The sequence below is a fragment of the Oenanthe melanoleuca genome, chromosome 2, assembly GCF_029582105.1.
Source record: "Oenanthe melanoleuca isolate GR-GAL-2019-014 chromosome 2, OMel1.0, whole genome shotgun sequence".
NCBI lineage: Eukaryota > Metazoa > Chordata > Aves > Passeriformes > Muscicapidae > Oenanthe > Oenanthe melanoleuca.
Window position 1 is genome coordinate 114916405 of NC_079335.1, and position 23291 is coordinate 114939695.

General features: G+C 42.4%; 1 protein-coding gene across 1 annotated transcript in view; it reads right to left on the bottom strand.

Moving 5' to 3' along the window:
* Nucleotides 1-21714, bottom strand: part of CHN2 (chimerin 2) — a 155263-nt gene extending 133549 nt beyond the window's left edge. The window contains exon 1 of the mRNA XM_056483996.1: nt 21363-21714. Within this exon, the coding sequence (XP_056339971.1) occupies nt 21363-21411 (49 nt within the window). The 5' untranslated portion in view covers nt 21412-21714. The remainder of the gene's footprint in view (nt 1-21362) is intronic.
* Nucleotides 21715-23291: the final 1577 nt, after the last annotated feature.

The window sequence follows — 23291 nt, forward strand, 5'->3', positions numbered from 1 at the left end:
GTTTAAACATCTCTGAGGGCTGGTGACAGCCTGTTCAAAGGCTTGACAACCCTCTCAGTGAATAAACTTTTCTTAACACAGAATCCAAACCTCCCCTGATGTAACTTGAGGCCAAGTTTCCTCTTGTCCTAGTACTTGTTCCTTGGGAAAAGAGACAGCTTTCCTCCCTTAAAGAGATTGATCTCTCTGCTGTCCAATCACACTTTGACCCTAACATCTCCAGTGCTGAAGTGTCAAGAGTGTCTCATCCAAATATTGTGGAAACCCTGGTTCTTTACAGAAGTTCTCCTCAAGACAGAAAGTAATTCTTATTACCAGTTTGAAACTCAGTTTGAACCTGTGCTTGTTAGATATGCAACTCTTAACATTTGCAAAGAGGAAAAACTTAAGTAACTTGAGAACTACCTCAGCCTTGCAGCAGTCACTGCAATGGAGTGCAAATAAATTTTATAGTACAGTGAAGCCATCATCCCTTTGTATCCTTTTTATCTTGAAAATTGAATGGTACTTTTATTGAATAAGGATCTTAAAATGGTCTAAGGCTTATATTTTATAATTCACTCTTCATGCTTCAAATGTATTTGCAAAGAATTAAGAAAGAGCTTAGAAATATATGTAAAGAAAATGACCAGGAACTTCAGTAACAGTATTTATCACTCAACCAAGAAGTAAAAACACTGTTCTGCTGTGGGGGAAGAAGGCATCAGTTCACACATTAGCATAAGCTACCAAGTTCTGTTTTCATGTGTCCCTGTCATGATCAAATGGTTATGCAGTCCCTTCCCACCCTGACATCAAGATGCTATCTGCTGTATTTCAATTTTTACAAATTTATGCTCTGTTACTTCAAGATGCTGCAGCTAAAAGCATGTCTAGACAGAAAAATGTGGCAAATTCTATCTGTGCTATTTAAGCCCATGCATTTACAAGTCTTAAAATGCAGCTACTCTGTGCTAGACTTTGATGATAATCACAGCTGCTCATGAAACATCTGGAGGGAGAAGTGCCAAGTCTGTGTCTTTGGTTTGATGGCAATGTTGTCCTTTGGATTTGCACTGGGCTGATCTCCTGTGCAAACTCCATGTGCTGCCTGCAGTGTCACCATTCAGAGAAAGCCCATAAACCAGCACAGTGGGTTGTTCAATTCATGACTAATTTTACACCAGCAGAGGCAATGACTTCACTCCCAGTGCTAAGCTCCCCTTTGGGGTGCTGCAGCCTACAAACTCCTCTGCAGGAGCAGATGCTTCCTAACTTCTACTGCTCACCTGTTGACCTTGCTCTGTGCTGGAAGGCTGTGGCAGCACTGAACCCCCAAATTCTTCTTCTAGTGTGTTTGAGGCAGTGAAGAGCCTTAATTCTCAGACTGATTAAATGTCTTCCATGAACACAAGGTATTGGCATCATCAACCAAACCAGTTGGGAGTGTCTCACCTGGCCCCAAAATTGGCATTCTTGTGAAAATGAATGGTGGATTTAACAACAAATCACTTTTCAAACAGATACAGCTGAAAGCTATTTTGAATTATGGATACTTTAATTTAGACCTGTCTGAAAATATTACTGTTAAGGTAAGTTTCAAGATGAAAGGGAAAATTTCTGACTTGAAATGACAGGAAGCTGAAGTTTCTCAGTGTTTTAATTAATCACAAAGTTTATTAATACTGATATTGTTTCAATCACAGACATACTTCAAACGCTAACAAGTACATTTTTCCCCTTTTTTAATGTATGTAACTAATCAGACTGAAAGGGATCACATTCAGTCACTCGTACAGACACAGCAACTCAGCATTCATATTTCAAGAAAGCTGAGTTTTTACTTAGTTCCAAAATGCCTGTTTTTCCCACAGGCAACAAAACTTACTGTAATTCATTGCCCAATTTGGATTTAATGTAAGAGAGTGAAAAATTTTAAAGACATGATATTCCTGTAGGTTTATGTGGCTGTGAGACTCAAAAGACAGGGAGAACTCAAACACTTAAACATCACTGATAGTGTCAGAGGGCAGAACCTCACTGGGGATGTCATTCTGGAGACAGACAGACAGACAGACAGACAACCCCTGATGAGTTAGTGAATGTACAGCTAGAGACTAACAAAAGGACAGGGTGACTTTCAGCCAAGCAAGCCCAAAAATACAGAGGGTACTTCAGGAAGTAGCTTATAGATTTAGGGAATCAGGGAGGGCTGCAGGGAGATGGATAGAGGGGAAAATATGGTGAGGAGAAAGCAGGTAGGGACACTGCCTGTAGTGTTACAGCTGGGGAGTCACACAGCATCTAACTGGGATGTGGTGCCATAGTAGTGGGTAGCATAGAGCACTCGGGATAAAGAGGGCTAAGATGTTCAACTATTCCCAGAATTCCTTATTTTACTCCCCTGCCCCAAGGTGTCCTCTAGAAACTCCCCAGAAATTGCTGTTAGGACTAAACAGTTCCATTCCAAACAAAGCCTAGGGGTGTGTTATCCCAGACAATAAACAAACGCTGTAAGAATAACTGGATGAAACACACAATTGAATCAGCTAATGGAAACAAAATAATCACAGGCTTTATCCCCATGATCAAGAATATCACACAACCTTTAGCTGACCAACTGAGACATGCTGTCACTTCATTCTGATGATGCAATCAGCTCTACACTGCTGATCCATGTACTGTGTGGGGACCTGCTGATAGAAGTGATGTTCTACAAAGCAGAAATGTGTAGCCATATGGAGCTCATTGCAAGAATGAGCCTCTCTTGACACTCCTGGTTCAATTTCTCACATATCCTCATTATCTGTTATTGAGCATTTGCAGGGATCTAATATTCTGAACCATGGAGCCAATTCCACTTTACTGTTCTCCAAAGCATTTCTACTCCACCAAAGATATTTTAGAGACTTAAGTGTAAGTGGCATTTGCTCCCTGTTGAAAAGATTTAAAAGTTTTATGTTTTCTCAACTATTTTTCCAGAGTTTAAACTAATATCTGTGTCATCTCTGAAATTCCCTACATAGCAATTTGATTTATAAAGAGTTGTTTCTCAAGATTCAATGGGACCAAAGTGCTTCATGTGAGTAATGATTTTATGTTCCTTATTTTACTGTCATGTCACTTAAGACCATCATGCATCTGAAAACTTAAACTTATAAAGTTACTGACAGGTTAAAAAAAATGTTTGCAGAATGTGTTTAAGTTAGAGGAATCTGTTTCCTAAAATGACACAGTTTGATAATCTCTCTGCTCTTAAAGCAATCTAAGTCTCAGTTGCAAAATATTTAATATATGAAAGAAGTTATTCATTCAGCATTTAAAAGCTGCAGTTAAAAAAAATCTCATGGTAAAATATACCCCCAGTAAATGTTATTTATCTAAAGCTGCTCAAGAGACAGTTTGGTTTAAAAAAAAAAAGCAATTCTGCAATGATTAATAATTAACCAGTTTCTAGTAACAGCTTTATTGAATTGGAAAGACAAACTGTCAGCTGCACAGAAATTCACAATAGTTTTATCACCCAGGTAGTATGAAATATTGAACCTGAAAATTGGCCCTATTTCTCCAGGCAGAAAAGTTTTCTTGGCAGTAGCCCAAGTTAATACAATAGGTCACAGAAAATCATCATTTCCAGTCTAGTGTTTCAAAGGAACAGGGAAAAAAATTATAGAAAAAAGGCTGTATCCTTAGGAAAAGAAACCAAACCAAAACAAAAACCAAGTCTTTTCATGCAGACAGCAAAGCAGGACTCTAAAATGTTCATGCATGGGTTCACTTTTCCCTTTTTTTATTTTTTTTAATTTATTTTTTTAATCCTTTGGTGCTATAGGACTATTGCACCTCTGTTTAATAAGCACATTTCATTTAAATAGCTTTCTTGAGTTCCAGATCACCCACCCAATAAAACACACTGTGTTTCAGAGATGGGGTAATATTCTAAGCACAAACTGTGTGATTTCATGTTTTGCAAAGTAACATTACATCATATGGTTTATAATTACATTTTAATATCAATGCTGACAGTAGCCCATGAAAATGTGCACCTAGACTCTCAGGTTTGGAATTTTATGGTTTATCATAACTTGGTAGGAGACACTCCTTAGCACCATTTTTGCTTTGTTTTTAACACAGAATATTGTTGGTTTGCATTTTTTTTTTCTCAGAAAGCACCCAGTATATATTTTCAGCTGTGCTGAAATTAAAAAAAAAAAAAAAAAAAATCCAAAGATGCTTTATTAAAACCTAAAGATGGCTGAGATACTAAGGAATTGGCAAAATGCATGTACAATTGATAAGGTTTATATTGAAAGGAAAGATACAGGCACCAAAGGATTTTTCAGTTCTGAATGAGGGGAGGAAGGGTTGGGGGCAAGAGAAGGAACTGAAGAGAAAGACCTGGGCAGTTTGGAAACCCTCTGCAAGCAAAGCTGTTGGAAATTATCAACATGCCACATGAGGTGTATGAAGAGAAAGAAAAAGCACATTTAAGGAGGGGAGACCATTGCTAAGCAAAGGCCATATTGAGATTTCTGGTTTCCACTGTCAGCCCTGCTTCTCACAGGGTGCCAGCTGCCAGCTCACAGAAGGGCAGGAGGAGTGCCAGCACCACGATCCACGGCAGCAGGAAGAGCAGAGAGCAGCCTGGGACACCACCTCTCTCCGGCACCATCCAGATCTTCAGCCTGCTCAAGCTGCCTCCTGGATCCTCACACTGTGACCCCACTCCACACACCTTCCCAGTGCTAGGGATTACTCTGAGCAAGGTGAAAAGGACTGCACTGAGCATGGCAGGTGCACTCAGGAGGAATATTCCCTGGGAGATGCCTCAGGAAATGGAGAGGTGAGCACACATCATCCCAGTCAGATGCAAGCCTCTGGGGTGTGATTTCTGCTGCTTCTGGAACAGACCTCCCTAGCCATTCACAGAAATATATTTCCGTGTCAGCTTTTCCTTAATTAGCACAGAGCCCTTCCCCTTACAATCATATTTAAAAAGTGGTAATAAACTACAAATAAGCAACCTGAAACCACACACCCTACACCTCTTTGTGTCATGGGGAAACTGAAAGGTGCTGTCACCAGCCAAGAAGAGCTGCTTCTCAGAGAGGGGTATTTCCAGGCTGCCCAGTTCCTGCACATTACTCACACAGCTGAACTATTCTCCTGCAAGGTCTAAAAATAAATTTGCTCTCAGATAAAGCTCAGTTGTAAATTTCAAACACACGGAGGAAGGTTCAGAAAGTCAGCATGGAAAAAAATTGTATTATCATAAAGAGAGCTCACATTTGAAGTTTAAAGAAGAAAGTTCACAGAGCAAGCGCTTCTTGTCTGGAACAGGTCAGATCAAGATTAATGGCTGGGTAATGTGACAGCTTCTGAGTGCACGTACATGTATCTGTAGCCTACCATTAAATTTAAACAAACTGCCTCATTCTGGTTTAAAGAAGAATGTCTGCTCACTGTTTCATCTTTTCTGAAATTCTTTTACCACCTTCCTTTAAAATATTTGCAAATCACTAATCCCTCTCAGTTTCTCTTCCCTTTAGCAGCAGTATCAGTGATGTCTTATGATGCAATCCAATTACCCCTACGCTTCTGACTCTCTAAAAAGCTTTTCCATAAAAAAAAAAACAAAACAAAAAACCACAGCTAAGTGTCAGGACTACTAAACTCGTGTGGACCACATCAGTCCACACTTACTAAGGCTCTCCACTAACACTTACTGGCTCCTCAGCTGGATTTATCACAGTCAGCTGTGACAAAGACATGCAGTTTTAGGGGAGTGCTTCAGATTCTTCCTGGAATAACATCTTCCTGCTGTAGTTTCAAAAAGTGTATGTCTAATTGCACAAGCAGTCTTCCTAAACCATCTCCATCCAAATTCCAAACTGCAGTAGCTCAAAATCTCCCCTCCCAGACTCTGGGTACAAAGGCAGCTTGGCTGACCCTCAGGCAGCCACAGGTGCTGGAGCCAGCAGCATCACATATGAAGGGACAGTTTCTGCTGGTTTAGAGCCTGAAAAAAACAAACAAAACTCAGCTTTGACTGCCTAGATTCTACACTTAGAATTATTCCTCTTGTCAAGAATGATAATCTGCTCCCTATCTATGATGAACAGAACATGTACTTGCACAGACACATTCAGTTCTTAACAGTCTGGACTTTTTAAATGGGTTTGTAACTGTAGGTAGTGTTGATACACACACCAAGAAATTTTGACAGGACTGATAAAATCTTCAAAATCTGATTTCTAAGTCACTCTGGAGGATACATTAAATCTTGCTAAAAGGAAACTAGCTAAATGGGGAAGCTAAGGGAATTAAACCTTCCCAGGTAATATGGTAAACAGGGATACCCCACTGGAGGCTGAGTGCAAATACATGGCACATAGCACAAAAAGATTTGGGAAAGTGGTAAAGCAAGCCTGTGTAGCTGAACAACAGGGTATGAGAGGCTGTCAGAAGCAAACAAACATCCTTCTGAAAGCTAGTAGGAAGACTCATGACCTATTGTTAGCTAAACAAGTAAAAAAATCAACCCGAAACAAAAGCAAACTTAAACCACAATTGGGTAAGTCAAAAGACAGCTTGAGAAATGACTCTGAGAAGAGACAAGAACAAACCACAGCCCCTTTCTCACATCTGAGTGCAAAACCTGTCAGTCTGGCAATAGATGATCAGTGGATAAAAGCAGCACTTAGGGCAGAAAATAAGTATTTTGAGCTCTGCATGCAGAGAGCCCAGAACCAAGAGAAGCTGACATGTCAGAACATTTCTTGATGAGGTACTGGTTGGATCATCCATTTTAAGTGGAGATTCCAGTGGAAAAGGCTACAGAATGAACATATGAACAATAACAATGTGCACAGATCAGAAGATACTGTGAAAGCATTCTTAACTCATGGATGGGACAGCACTGAGTGACTGCCTCTTTTAAAACTGCCTCAGAATAAAGGACTGCAAAATGGCTTACGCCATGACTATTTTATAAAGGGCCCCAAGAAAAAGCCAAAAAAACCCCAGGTAGTCTCAAATAAAAACTATTGAAAAGAACAGTACTGGCATATACATGGTAAAATGTTATATTGGGCAAGTCAACACAACTCTCATAAAAGCATTAATATATCACAAATGAAAAAAGAAAGCAAATACTAAGGAACTGAGAACATATCCTAACTTCATTGGAATAAATATAAAATGCATCCTGTTTTCATTTCTGGTCCATTTTTATAAGATTACCTGAGGACAGGAAAAGAATAATAAATGTGGATGACCAGACAAGTAGGCTATTCCAGAGAAGGATTGGTCAAGTACCCTCTGACTCTTCAGGCTGGAAAAGAGTTGAGTGTGGCATAATGATAAAGGGCTTTATGCTGCTCCAGATTCCACACATGTATAAAAATTGATTTTCACTGTTTATTCAAATAAAAGTGGTACAGTGTATTAAATAAAATCAGCCATATGAGTTCAAAAGAAACTGAAAAAGGCATCATTTTGCATAACACTTTCAAAATCTGGAGCTCTTCCTCACAAGATGTTCAAAGTTTCCATGGGTCCACATAACAACTTACCAAATTCATGACATCAAATACAAGAATAAAAAAATACATATTAAACTTCAGAGCCCAGCTTTTTTGTCTCAGGAAGCTCCCAAGCCAGGGAGATTTTTGGATGCCATCCAGATTCCTGGGTGCCAGTGGAATAGCCTGCAGGAGTTTGCTCCATGCATTCTTCCCCTCCTCATGCAGCACTGGCTGGAGGGTGCAGGTGGAAGGAGGACACGGGGCTGTAGCTGAGCCTGTGGCCACTGCTGCAGCTCTTCCTACACAAACAAGATCTACTGGCTGTTCTACAGCCAGCTGCCCAGCACAACCCAATATCCTGCAAAGGGACCCAGAACAGAAAAACAGAAAATAGAATGGAGACAAAGTCATCTTACTTTGTGCTTTGTTTCTCCCCCTTTATACATTTTTGGCTCACCTACCTTCTCATACATTTATTCTACTATTTCCAAAGGTAGGAAGAGCAAGGACCAAAATGAGCAAGACATTTTGACAAAGCTCTGCAAAGGGCTGGAGATAGCCTCCTCATACTTGCACCACTGTAAGGCAGATCTTCATATTCCTCTTACTAAGCCTGTCCAAAGGAAATATATACCCCTGAAAACATAAACCCCACAGTAGCACTACAGATTCAGACATCTAGTAGCAGCATTTAGTTCCTTTTTGTTCAGGAACTGAACACTGCTCTGACAGGTCAGCTACTAGGATTTAACTTCTCACAGAACACTTACAGGCAGACTCTCTGAGGAGGGACCCAGCTGACTGTCCCCAAGGTTTGGTCCCTTAGGATTACTGATGTGTGCTTACTAGGCAGAAGGGTGGAGGTCTGGCTGCTTTTGGAGGAGCAGTGGGATGAAGACAGGCTGGATAAAAATTTGGTTTGTTTTCAAGTAATAACCTCACTATAAAACTCTTTTTCTCAGCATTTCAGAAATTTGGTCCAGGTCTGAAGGTAAGTTTCTCATTCTTTCCTAGAGCTCCCTCAAATGAGAGCTGGCATCTCCCATTACATGGACTGCAGGGTCCAATAAATCACAGGATACAGTAAACTGAGCTGACTACCAAGTCTTACCCATAAGATCATATTTCTTTAAGTTTGTCACAACCTGGCAGGTAATCAGAAAGAAAATGCCCTTGCTCCTGAGCTTATGGGGGCCCTAGATATACAAAAAGTCCTGAAGTCATTCCTGCCTGACATCACACAAACAGACTCACTATCTGCAAGCAAGATAAATATATTCATGGTGGGAAAAAAATCTGTTAAAATAAAATATGCAAATGCTCTCAGGCTTGCATGTCGTTGATATTTTGGAAAGGTTTTGTGCGCCCACGATGTTTCTCCTTTCAAGGATGGTAGGGGACATGTCCAAATCATTACCTCAGCAGCTGCTCTTCCAAATGGTGCTCCACAGCCCCAGAAATGAACAGCACCAACTTCTTTCAGTGTGTAGCAGTGAATAAATCTGTTCTGAAATGTTTACTCTGGAGCAGTCTGATCATCAAGGATGCAGAAAGTCAGCATCAGACTAAGTAACTGTTAGCACAAAAATCCAGGATAACACTGTTCATGTCATTGACATTTCTTGCAGTTACTTAACTGGTGTGAGCATAAGTCTACCTAACCCCAAGCCTAAGCATAGAAAAGCTTTCCATCTGGGGTAAGACAGTACATATGAGAAAGGAGGAATAAACAAAAAGAAATCTATCTAAATTTTACTGACACAAAGCATTTCGTAAACTGATTTAATTAAAAGAACCAAAAATGTGCAAGACAAATTAGGACACACTATTAAACAAAACCAAAATGAGGTAAACAATGTGAATGGGGGAAAAAATACATCCTGTATATGAGGTAAAGTTCCCACTGAGGTCCACAATTCATTCACTGATGAACAAAGAATGTTTCCTGATGAATCTTCCATTTTCATTCTATTTAGACTTTAATTTTATTCATGATAAAATAGTTGAGTGGTTCCATTTTTCTGCCTAATTTCTTCCCAGTTGTGAAACAGGTGCTGTGAAGATTAGTTAAGTATTTACAGAGTGATGAAAAAAAGAGTTTTTAAGGAAATCCTGCTGTTACCAAGCTTTCAATCATATATTATAGTATTTCCAGTACTTTTGAAGTTAACATACTTCCTACAAACCCTAGACAGTGATGAAGTTTCCTTCTATAAAACACATTCCTTTCAGACAAATTTATGAACACTTATGCTTTCTAGATGCTTTGGATGCTTTCAATCAATACACTACTGCCAGAAGTCAGTGTGCCATTTTCTAAAGCTGCTTAAGAGGTGGAGCTGAAAGCCTTTTCCTGTAAAGTGAAAGTAAATTACACTACTCAATTACACTTACAATCATTTTATATTGAGTTTTTTCTTACTTAATTTTTGAAAAGTCTGTTTTCATAAGCTTATTGTGCATACTGATAAGTCAAATAAATTATTTTTAAAAAAATCAACCTGAACCAGACTCTCCCTCATTTTCATCACTTAGGCTACAGTACTTGCCAATAACTGTGAATAATATAAATTTTAAATTACACTTTTCAGTGAATGTATTTATTACTGTCACATCTGAGCAAGAGGAAGAAATTGTAATACCAAGTGATGACACACACTCACCAAACCAAAAGAGATCAAAGGATATAAACTAAACACAAGACAGAAAAGGTTTTCTAGGAGCCAAAGTTCTCTGCAGTGACTCTTTAGAGACAATGCCTTCTTCTTCTCAGTTAACAGAATTAAAGGAGAAATGGCTCATGGGGGGCAGGGAGCAAATTCCTGCTATTTTCCTAAACATTCTCACTCTTTTTGTTTCTTAAACATACACACACATTTTGATACAGGTCATCAGCAAAAGTGTGCCAGTTCTTCACCATTTTGACAGTAGTTTACACACACTACCCTCATGCTCCTAGCATTTTTCAAGTTACAAGATTTTTATTCTCCCAACAGGCATTTATTCTGTATTTATACAGCTACCAACTTCTCTGGCTTTTTCACCTGATTTCTATATAAATGCATTGTCAGCATAAATTATACAGTGGTAATTATAATATCCTGTTCAACAACATTCAGCAATGTAGACCTCCAGCCCTGACTGTACCTTTCACATGCCTATGAACACTTCTAATAATGACCTGTTTTGTTTAGCAAGGTTTTACTCTGAAATTAATCATCTTTATCTTCCTTTCATCCTTTTATAGTTAAACCATCATGTGATCAGCTCCTGGGCTAAACAACACAGAACTAAATAAAAGAAGAAAAAAAAATCTTTAAAATGGCAGGTTCAGTTTCAAATTTCTGATGCCAGGAACGCATTCTGTCTCTGACAAAAGGAAGCAACGAGCTTCCAAGAATATATCCAGCAAAAAGGAAAATGAAAGATGAGAAGCTTAGTGTTACTCAACAAATGAGTACAATTAATGCTGTATTTCTACACCTTTTAAGTCAATGATCTACATCACTATAACATAACTGAACAATGTTCAGGAAAAGCTGTTCCAGAATAACTATTCCATAATATTTTCATGTCTGAAAATATTTTTTTTTCAGTATAGCTCTTACAACCTTTTTTCAAAATAGCTTTCATGTGTAAACAAGCTGATATATAACCCATACACATTTGCCATATTTTGTAGTGCTAGAGGAAATCACACATTGTGTGTTGATTTCTTAAGTTGCCAGTGCTTAAAGATTTACTGTTATATTAATAATTAAAAATAATACATTTCAGTCTGGTTTTGCACTTATACTTCATTTCTTCAAATTTATTTTTATAATCAATGGTACAAGGCAATTTAATGGATTTGTGAGGAGAGTTTCATGGGTTTCCTTTCTTGGAGCTTATTGAAGGAACTAATCCATCAATTCTGAAAGGAAATAAAACAACTTTTTAGCAGTGTGCAAAAGCAGTGGCCAGCCATGCTACCCAACAGCACACCCAGAAAACCTCATGTATTTCTTCAAATGGAGGAAAAACCACTCAAACTGCTATAGGGAAAGCTACCACAGTGGTCACTCCAGGCACCATGAGGATGGAAATGCAGCTCTTGCAGAGTTCCAGAAACCCCTTTATATCACAGAAATGCTGTTGTATCACAGGTGCTACCACAGCACAGGACAATTCTTCACTTTGACAGTCACCTGTTGGATCAGTTGGAGGAAAAGGGGCTACAACCTAAGCTTTGGTGGCCAGGGACTGATGCCATGCCTTAGAGCACATCCATTCCTGTGCTCATTCAGAAACACCAGGTAAGGCCTGAACTCAGCACCAAACAATTTGTATCAGACTTTTTCTCTCCCATGCTTAGGTGTGCTCACCTACTACCAAAATAACCAGTAATTCTACATTAAAAAACCATACATTCCCACCCTGGTAAATAACATGGGCTGATATAAAGAGAGTTCAGGATCCTAATTCTTATTTCTCTACAATTAAAATAAAAAAAATCTATTTTTTTTGGTCTACATAACTTTGTGAATACTCACCAATATAACATCTACTTACCTCCATCCTCCAGCTAACTTTATTTCTCAATGGCTTACTGATTTAATGCTGTTTTTAGTGTCATAATGGAACAGGAGAAAAAAGCACGCCTGTCAGTCACTATTTCCATGGCTTAATATATCTTCCAGCCTTAAATTTCATCCGTGACAGTCAGTTCTATTTCATTATTTATAGTTATCTCTAAACTTAAGCAAAATTTCCAACATACACCAATACATTAGAGAGGAAGATGCATGAGGAAACTTAGAATTGAAGTTTGTCTATCCATTTTTGCTTAAGACATCAAAGGGTTCAATATTTTTTCAGCAAATACATTTGTCAACATGAAACATTCTAACTACATGCTTCAGATGGCAAAATAAAACAAATAGAGAGCTATCACATCATGACACCAAAAGCTGTCCATCATCTTGGCTTGCCTGACAGAAGATCAGGAGTTACGGAGAGTATGCTCCCTCATGAAGCAGTTTAATTTAAATTTATAGAAATTACATATAATATAAGTCTTGTAGATAATCCTTGGAAATTCATCACCAATGAACTGACATGTTAGGTGTGTATATATATATATATATATATAAATTGAATAGTAAATAAGTTATGTACTTGGATAAGGGGAGTTTTCCCACATAGCTTATAATAATTTATCCCATCATAACAGCAGATGCTACTTTAATGGAAACTGCATGCAAATACTCAGAAAAGCAGCTACTCCATCCAGTAGCTACTGATTTACTAACTCGATGAAGTGGGAACAGAAGGGACCAAGCAGCTTGAAGGGTCAAGACTTAAGACCTTGTCTTCATAAAGGGTTTTTCATTAACAAACCAAATCTTCTACAAATAATTAATTTAGCTTTATTACACTTCTGTGCATTACAAAAATTTGATTGCAACATTCAGATTTTTTTTTTCAAAGCCTTAAATCTTGGAGCTTTTAGGAACCTTAGATGAAAAATTCTGTTCAAGCTCTTGAAAGTTCATTAATTGCTAGCCTTAATACTGGAATCAGAAAGAATGAAATGTGATCCAGCTGTAGCTAGACCATAAATCCAGCTGGTTCATGTATTCACAAGGCAAAGGAGAAGAGAGAAAAAGCCTTTCAATCAAAAGAAGAAAGGGAGCTTGAGACAAATTTATAGACTTTTCAATACAGCACATGATTAGTAAGATTTTCCTATCAGGTCTCCTTGTAACACAGGTGCAGGTTTTGGTTTTGTTTTTAACTTGCCAAACATAATGTCAGCATTCCGTATTTTAAACTCACCCCCATTTTTTCCTCTCTTTTAGGAGCCCTTGGCTTTAGAACTCAGGACCTAGAAGCAAAGGTGTGCTGATTCAGCAGCAGTAACTCTCCCAGCCCAACAGATAAGAACGGCAACGACAGGTCAGATCAGTAGATTATCTCCCACAGTGACTATCAGTGGATACATAAGGAAGTGCTAAAGAATACAGCAGCTTTATAGCACACATATTTCACCAGCCTCCCAGCTCACACACAGCTCAGGGACCTCAGGCAGAGCTGGTATCATTGTGCTGAACAGCAGTAGATGGATCTTTCTCCTGCAAAGTTACCTGAATGTGCCAACAGCCCAGGTCAGCCCCAGCATCTCTAATTTTCTGTGCCAAAGAGGTCCACAGTTAATGTATGTCTCTGTTTTAGGGAGTGCCTAACCCTCAGTGCCTGGGCAGGAGAGGATATGGTTTGCTATTACTATACATGCTTACACACACTGTAACTGCTTAAAAACGGGACATACAAGGGCTGGCACTGCCTATGCAGCCACAGCACTGTGGAATGTTCCAAAATATTGCAGTGCTACACACACAGAAAGGTAGAATTCAGCCACACAAAATGTGCCACTCAACTGGCTTTAACAGCAATCATATCAATGCCTTGGAGAAGCTGAAAATTGAGAATTTTATGTGTTTCTCGCAAAATTGAGAATCTGGGTCTCTCATGATCCCCCCCCATTCTTTCCTCTTTCCTTTGGGGCAATCAGATTTAGTTTATTGGGGAATTAAGGTAAAATCAGTGCAGCTTCACACAGCAGAAAAATATGACAGCAGATATCCACGACTTTTGATGGCAAACTTAATGCTGAGAGAGCTCTTAGGCTTATTTTGCTTTTGACCACAGCACACATCCTCTGGCACACAGCACACTGCTGGAGGAGAGCTGCTTCTCCAGGGAACTTCTGCCTGCCTTTGCTATGGCTGTGACCCATATACCTGCACATGACATGGACCTGTCATTGTTTTCCTTGCCAGACACAAAGCCAAACATTGAAACAATTGATCTGTCAAGATAAGACAAATTTTTAGCAATTAAACATCTGCTCAACAACTGATCCCCCTTTACTAACTGAGATCTCCATCTCTTCTAACACCCATTTTTGCTCCATGATGAAACAAAAAGTGAAACAACACATACATACCACTTTATCTAAAAGTTACAAGTGATGCTTAAGCAGCCAACAAGAAGATGAGAAGGAAGGAGAGGAATAGCTACTTGACAAGCTTGTAAGAAGAAACTGAGAAATGTGACTTGACACCAGGTCACAGCAGGTGATTTACGTGATTTACGGATGATAAGAAGTGCCCACCTTGCACTTTCTGCACTGTAAAAGCACCACACTGGAAACACCTTGTCTCTGTGGAATTGGACTGCCTGATAAAGATATCCTCACAACAGATGTCTTATTTACTGAACTGATTCTTTTGTGATGACCTTGATCAATAATATCAGAAGCAAGGCATGTGAAACTTGTGTAGTCTTCTGAATTTTAAAAACCCTTTAACCTCTCCTTACCTTACCAAACACATCAGCCTGCACTGTCATGTTTTACTGGCAAACTTTGCACTGCGTTAATGTTATGAGAACACTATTGCAACATCAGTTTCCTTCTGCAGGGATACACTCACCCTCCAGCCCTGGGATTTGGACTATTGCTGAGTAAAAAGGGTGATGAAACAATTATTACTGAATTCTGCATGATTCATAGTTGGTAATAACCACCTCCAAATGCAACATTCAAATTTACATTCTCATAATCAAAGGTCAGAAAAAGACAGCAAGAATGGGTCATTATTCATAGGAGTTAAAACTATACCTTTACACTACATACTGTATAATTCTTAGACAAACTGTGACTACACCTGTAAAAAATGTGATATATATAGAATTACAGATTTATAGCTTCTTGTATAAATCCTGCTACATTTCCCTGCAACAAAAGATTTTTCATGCAATATTAATGTGCCATTCCCTAACACACAGTTCTCCAAATATTTAATCTCCTCAGTATCTCTTCCTTTGGTAGAAGAGAAGGAGTGACAACAGACTGGCTCCCCAGCATGGGAACAGCTTGTGCCAGCATTCAATGTTGTAAGTGAGGCCAATCCAGACAGTGCTGCCCTTTAGCCAAAGGTATGTATATAAACAAATCAACTTTGAAAAAAGATTTTTCTTTTTTTGTCTAAAACCCCAGTACTATGTACCACAGTAGCCAAATTATTATTTCAGACAAGCAAAACATGATGGACATGGGAATACTAGAGGCCTTATTATAACACTCACCAATGTAAAAATATTCCTGCCTACAATCACTCAGCATTTGGCATATGTAAGCTTTCTTAGAACCATCAAACAGGAGGCAAGAATTCCAACAGAACGGATATCCAAAAAGGTCATCAGCATGACAGCATGAAAGACTGTTCACCTGATCCTCCACATATGTCTGTAAGACAAGCAGACCCTTAAGAAGAACAAGACTCATGCTTTACAGAGCATGAGGCTTACAAGCTAAATTGTGAAGCAGACATGCATTGTACCAATTTCCAGGCTATTATATTCTCAAATAATCACAGCCTACATGTTCAGTAACTAACTGTTGAATCAATCACTATATCAGAGTGGAGTACTATGGCATTTTTCCCTTTTGAATTTTTATTATTTTTAATAAGAATGGTGAGTTCTTTGTAATCATCAGATACAAAAGACTTCAGCTTTAATTTAGAGGAAGAACACCCTGGCCAGCAGAAGGCTTGGCACGAGGAACAGAAGTAAAAAAAAATAACCCTTATTGCCCTTTTAAAAATCAAAATCAGCACCTTATCAGCATAATGACAGCATGATTTCAATAGCTTTCATGTGCCAGTTTCACAACACTATTTCTATTAAATCATTAAGAATAAACATCTATTTTCATTTACTAATCTTTTCCCCAACTAGAGTCTCTCTGAATCTCTGTACAATAGTAATTTCATTTCTTCCCACTTGCTTGCATCTTAATTAAAATCGGTCCATGTTGACTTTCATTTTTATAATATATCTGCCTATTTCACATCACAGCACCTTCATGACCCCCAGAGAGTCATGAGCCTTTAATATTTTATCTTGACCTTGTTAAGTTACTGGAACCATCAAAGATTTTTTTTCTTCCCTTGATAAGCCTTTTTTAATCCTTCTCAAAATATAGAGGGCGTGTAAAAACCATAGTTGAGAACTATGCTTTCTTTAAACAAGCTATGCTTATTTATTTAAAAAAAAACTCAACAATTTGCTGCATTTAAATTTTACTGAAAGTAAGAGTTTATGAACCATAAATTCAATTATTAATTAAATAAGGATCACTTCTTAAATGATACTTAGAGGCCTTTTTCTTTGAACTTTGAGACAGAAAAAAATGTCTGATTCTCAATTTAAAAAAAAAAATCAATAATCAGTGACTTTATTTTGTAATAGTCTTCTATACAGTAGTTTGCAAAAAGAGGAGGTTGGGGGGAGAAGCAGCTATCTTTCATTAGAGCAGTGGACCCAGATAAAAAGTAAAAATGCCCTGACAAAACACACAAGCCCTTCTCAGCCTTTGCAGAGAGCTCACCTGTGTGTTTTAACTCCATCACCTGCTCTACTGACAGGTGTTACTCAAAATGCAACAGCACACAAAGAAGCACCAATTCAGATGGGAAGCAGAAAGGTGCTGAGCTACCCCTTCAGCCCAACACCTGCAAACTTGTCTTTGGATCTCAGAGAAGAATCAAAATACTGGGTACACTGGCACGGACATTTACATATTTGCCTTGGGTTCTCACCCAAATTCTTGCAGTGTTACCATCTCACAGCACAGGCTCAGGCTCATGCAGAGGTTTTGGCACAGTCTGATCCTGCTGTTGGAGGCAGCCTGACTACACATTATCATTTCTCAGGCTTGTATTTGCATTTTCCTTTGCTGTGGACCCTTACCTGACAGACAGCCCAAGCTGCCTAACCTATCCACCTGCCACAGGGAGGGTGTCTGGCATGAGACTCCTCAAGCAGAATGGCAGCTCTAAAAGCCAGCTGGCATTTATAGCCACTTTATACTAACTTTGGATGTACAATGAAGTCCAGTGCCTGGAAATATCCCTGCACTGAGCCTTTGGGGGAAACACACTGCATTTGTTCCTTCTTTGAGAAGCAAAGCAGGCACAGCCACAAAGGTCTCTTCACTCCAGCTTCTATTTACATTCCAGAAAGTCAAGTCTCAAGTTCATCAATTCTGTATAATCAGTATTTGGCTACTGGGTGGAGGAAACCGGAGGCAGCTAGTGACAAAGTGGGAGAGGTGGATTGCTTGCCAGGAAAAAGCCAAGAAGTCTCAGTAACAGCAAAAAAGTTTTTAAAAGGAAAGATTATAATGAGTGACAATAAGGGTCAATACTAAGATGGGCACTGGCAAGGGAATGTCTATTTTAAGGAGACTGTGGCATGAAGGAGAGGATAAAAACATGCATAGTTTTCTTTAGAGGATAGGAGTAAAAGAAAAGATGCTCCTTGCAGTTAAATCAGCACTTCATCTAGGGAGAAGAACAAAATTTAGGGGTTTGCCATGAATACAGCTAATAGATCACCTGGGTATGTGTTAAAGAAGAGATTACAAGAAAGTAAAGTGGAATTCCCAGTGGAAGTAATTATAATTTCAGCTTTTTATACCGTGTGCAGATTTATCCAAGGTCCAAAGAAGAATACCTAATGTAATTGCTTACCATGACCCCTTCTTCCCCCAGCATATTACCCTTCTTTCTCCCCCAGCCACTTCAAACACAACAGCTGGTGGTCAGGGCAGCTTAAGTTCAGGTACCAAAAGTACAGAGCTTGAAGAAATGATATATGAAGAAATACAGCACAAATACCCATGGCTCTCCTGTAGATTTTGTTAGCAGTGAGGGCCAGCTTACTGAAAAAAATCCTTCATAGGCTTCTGTCAGATGGGGCCTGCAACAAGAACCTAATATTATTGAACCTATAATTAGCAGCCTCACAGTGGCTCTTGAGATGAGTACACAGACCACAGACACAAGCTCTGAAGGAGGACTGATCCTCCAGCTGTGAACTCAAAGGAGCAACAGCCTCCTAAGTATGAATATTTGCTTTACCATTAGTGGATATCTGAAGTCACAGCTCTCCATGCATGTTAGCTCCTCATCTGTACAACAGCTACAGCTCAGCACCCTGCCATCACACTGGGCAGGGAGTGCTTATAAATAACCACTCCAGAACAGATCCAGATTCTGACCCTCAATGTAGACACAAGTTCAAGTGAAGACTATAAATCCCACTTGTACATTTATAGAAATATTAGTGGGCAAACAAAGTATCTACACCATAAAATTCTTGGGCAGAATCCTCACAATAAATATATTTGAACTGTTTAACTTTCTCATTGACACGAATTGGCAGGAATTGAAGCAGAAATGCTACATCACAAATGGTCACTTGTAGTAACACATTCTCAAGTTTTGGCAGCATTCATAAGTAGTGGCAGAGCTGAGCTCTGCAGTGTGGTATTCTGCTATCAACCTCAAACTTCACTTCCTTTTTCTATTAGTAGAATGTACTGTGGAAGTATAACTTCCCCTCTTCTGTGGAATAGAAATAATTATGCTATTTGGAAATCTTCATATTGGCATGTTAAGCATACATATAAGTTCTACCAAATTAAATTTTAAGGCAAGACTGTTTGTTTAGACCATGTAAACAAAATGCTGCAAGACTTGCTGAGTTCTGAAAGCTTAAACCATAGGCAGCCAGAATACAGCTGCACATAGTCAGATATGGTGTGTCTGCTAATATTGGCAACTTTATCATGTTGCAGCAAATTTAACTGCTGGTTAGTATAGACATAGAAAAATATAGATTGAATATACTAGAACAAAACCAAAAACCATTCCAAGGTCATAAGTTATGAAAGTGAAGGGCACTCAGTTGCTTTATAAAGTATTTGACAGCATTTATTAGTTGTACTACTGCGGCACCTAAGAGCCCCAGGCACAGGCCAAGGCTCAGCTGTGCTCACGCTTGCAAAAACAAAACAAAACCACAAACTGTTGTAGGCTGTAGCTAAGGACTTCATACAAAGCAGGGCACCGTCAGTGTCAGGTGTCAACTCCTGATGTACATCTTTTAATGAGGAACATTAAAAGCCTAGAACTCAGTTCCTTGGCTGGATGTCACTTTTGGCACCAGATTTACCTGGTGAGCAGGAGGCCACCTGGAGCTGGATGACATCAACTGCTCTCACCAAGGATGTGCCTGAACTCCCACTCTTCCCTGCATTTCAGGCATTTGAACCAACACTCTAGGAGATGCACATCTCTCCATTCACAGGATGGATTCCTGAAGCCCAGATTTAGTAAAGCCAGAGGGGGTTCAGAGGTGTGTGTTCAGTACCCTTTCACAGACCTGGAGCAGTATGCAAGGAAAGACCACGAGATTCATGGAGCAAGGGAGCTACACTTCCTCCAAGCTGGGGACATGCTTCTGCAGCTTAAAGGTTAAAGAACCAAAGAAGAGACTCACAAGTTCCAGTCTGGGCTTTTAAAGTTGTTTCTGCTTTTATCACATAAATTAAATGTAAAAATATACAAATGATGTGTAAAATAAAACCACATTGCCCAAATGAGTATCTTCACTAATAAGCCTAAAGTTGGCTGGATTCATGCTTATTTTCATTCTGGTCTTGCAACTCTTGCATTGTTAATATGAACACAAGGCAGAATTTCTTGTGCCTACTTCTTTCAGATGCTTTCAAGTTAAGGCAATAAGGACTTGGAATACTTGTGGTTTTTGTTAAAACTTTTTAAAAAAAATGTTTTTAGAATCAAGTTCCTTCTTCAGCTCTGCTTGTAAGTCTTGAACATTGGCACAGTGGCATAGAATATGTTGTGTAAGTTACATACATTGTCTTTAAAAAAAACGTAGTTGCTCATTGGCCTTTACATTTATTTATATTTTGCTAGAGTTGTATTGATAGTCAGAGGAGCTTGTCTGATGTTCACAGCACATATTGCTATGTTTGAGAAATGCTCTTAAAAATCTCAGTCTGGCACCTCAAATAAAACACTGAGTCACAAGTCCCTTGAACCCCTAAGTTGTTCATTGCTTCTATTTACTCCTTCAGCCCACTGAAATGCCAGGATGTTACCGTACTCTCAGCCAATTTCTCATAACTTAAACTGCTCGTGAGCTAAGCAGCAGGCAGTGGTACTCTTGGATCACTGCTCCCAATTTCAGGCTGACTGGTTAAAAAGGCACCGTAACTTTTCTACTTTTCTGCTTTCCTGCGGGTCTGCAGCGCAGCCAGCCCCCCACCGTGAGCGGGGCAGAGCTCCGCACCGCACCCCAGCACCCAGAGCAGGCACAAGCCCCTCACAACCCTGGGGCACTCCGTCACCTGCAGCACGTTTCACCTGGATCGGGAATTTAATTGTTCCCAGTCCTGTGGAAGCACTGAAAACGCGAGGTGTGCCGCAACACCCACCGAGTGGCACGCCTGGCACCCCCGCCCGCCCCAGGCACCACGACGGGACATCGCCGGGGCGCGATGCGGAGCCGGTCCCGGAGCGCGGCACCACGGCAGAGGATGCGATGCGCGCTGGTCCCTGCGCCTGGTCCATGCCCTCCTCACCCCAGCCCCGCGGCGGGAGCTCCCGGGAACGCTCCCTTCCCGAGCCCGGAGGGATGCTGCTCCCCCGGCGAGGGAGCCGGGCGCGGGGCTCCCCCCGTCCCTCACCCCACACAAAGGCACGGCAGGGCGGCGGGGAAGGCGAACCGGGCCCCTGCCGCGCTTCCCCGTCCCGGCTTCTCCCCGTGGGTGCCGCCGCAGGGACAGGCGGCCCCGGGCAGGGGCATCGCCGCCCCGGGGCTCGGGGAGCGCCCGCCCGGCGGTCGGGGCAGCGGGACGGCGAGGCGCGCCGCAGACAGGTAGCTCCCTGCTAAAATGGAGGGAGGGAGAGAAATGCGGCGCTCGCCGGAGAAACTTACCGGAGGAAACCGACGAGCCGGACAAACTGGAGTTGCTGGATGCGGCCATGGTCCCTCCTCCTCGCCCCTTAGCTGCGAGCCCCGCGTCGGCCGCCGCTGCTGTCCGGCCGCCGCTGCCGCCAGCCCATCGCAAAGTGCCGGAGCCGCGCCGCGCCGAGCCGCCGCCGCAGCCCGGGCTGGGCTCCCCGCGCCGCCGGGGAGCAGGAGGCGGCGGCGACCCGCCGAGGCCGCTCCGCGGGGCTGGGCGAAGCCGCTCGGCAGGTCAGGCGAGGGGCCCCGCGGCGCTTCCAGCGCCTCTCTCCGCCCTGGGCAGCAGGGCTTACCTTGTGACGGGGACGCGAGAGCCGCCCTGCCAGCGCCTTCCCTCGCCTCCTCCCTTCCCTTCCCTTCCCGTCCCTTCCCTTCCCCGCCTCCTCGCGGGCAGCGCTGACAGCCCGCCGCGGGGACCCGCCGCAGCTCCCCTCACGCACACAAAGGAAGCGGCGGCGCTGCCGGCCGGGCTGCCGGCCCCGGCTGGGCGGGCAGGGTGGGTCCCGCTGGGGCGAGCCCCGCCGAGCGGCGGCCAAGCCCCTTCCCTTCCCTATCCCTTCCCGGCCGCCGCCGCCTGGCACGGGGCTGGCAGCGAGCGCGGCTCCTGCCGTGTGCCGGCCCCGTCCCGGCGGGGCGGCAGCGCCTGTTGAGCGCCTCAGTGTGGGCCGCAGTGTGGGCTGCGCGCTGGGCTGAGCCCCGGGACCCCCGCACGCCGGGACCCCCGCCCGCCGGGACCCCCGCTGCCGCTCCGCTATGGCCGGGCAGGGCTGCTGCCTCTCGCCGTCCTTTGTCCGTGTCCTGCCCCCTCGGGCTGCCCTCCGTTCTCGGGGCCTCTCCCTTCCTCCAGGCAATCTCCCACCTTCGCTTTTTTCCCTTTTCATTTTATTCCCGCTCCCCCTCCCCTCTCTTCTGACATCTGTTTTTCTTAATAAAAACCCAAAAAGCAGGCCGACACCAGCACGGGGTTTTGCCCTGCCAGGTGCTCAGCGGGTGCGGGGTCCCGGCCTGGCCGCAGTTTGGGTTGGCCCTGCCGCCTCCCCCCGCAGCGCTCCCGGCCCGGGGCTCAGGGTACACGGGGGGCGGCTGCCAGCATCCAGCGGGGCATGGAGAGCCTGCCCGAGCAGCCGGGTCCGCAGCCCTCAGTCTTGGTGTGCAGGTGGGAACAGAAGAGCCGAGAAAGCATCACTTGGACGCTTCCTCCTGTTGACTGCCCTTCTCCTTCCCTTTTCCAGTGTTTTATCGCCAGCCAAAGCTTCCATTTCACTTTAAGAAAGGCTACAAGAAGGTGGGCACCCGCGTGGCATGGCACGCAGTCTTGCTGGCACGGAATCTGTAAGAAGCTTAAAACCTATTTGCCATGACGCTGATTTATGAAAGCCTTCCATGTTTCGTAACAGGGAGTCTCTAACACAAAGTTACTTGGGGAGCGAGGAAGCGCATTAAAGCTTCTTTGGCAATCTAAGCCTCACCCACCCAGCAGCTCCGCGTCCCAAGCCAGCGCGCACACCGCCTGCCCGCTCTGTAACCCGCGCCCAGCCGCTTCCCGTCTCCTCGCGGAGCCAAAATGCAGCCGGGGCTCTCTGGAAGCCGCAGCCGGTTCCCGTTTTTTCCTCGGGAAAGCGGGTCCCGAGTCCCCTCTAGCGGCGGCGGCGGCAGCGGCAGCGCTCCCCGGCCTGTCCCGCTGCCCGCGGAGCTCCCGCGGCAGCGCTGCCAACGCTCCGAGCCCACCTGGCTCCTCCAGATTTATTCTGCAACCGCTCCGTGTGAGTGGAACGAGCTTTAAACCCGGCTTTAGCGCTAGCTCCTATTAGTCTGTAAATTGCCACGTACGGACATAAAACCAGGACAGGCGTGTCGCTGCTCTTTGGTCTCTGGCCAAATATTTCGTGTCACGCATTT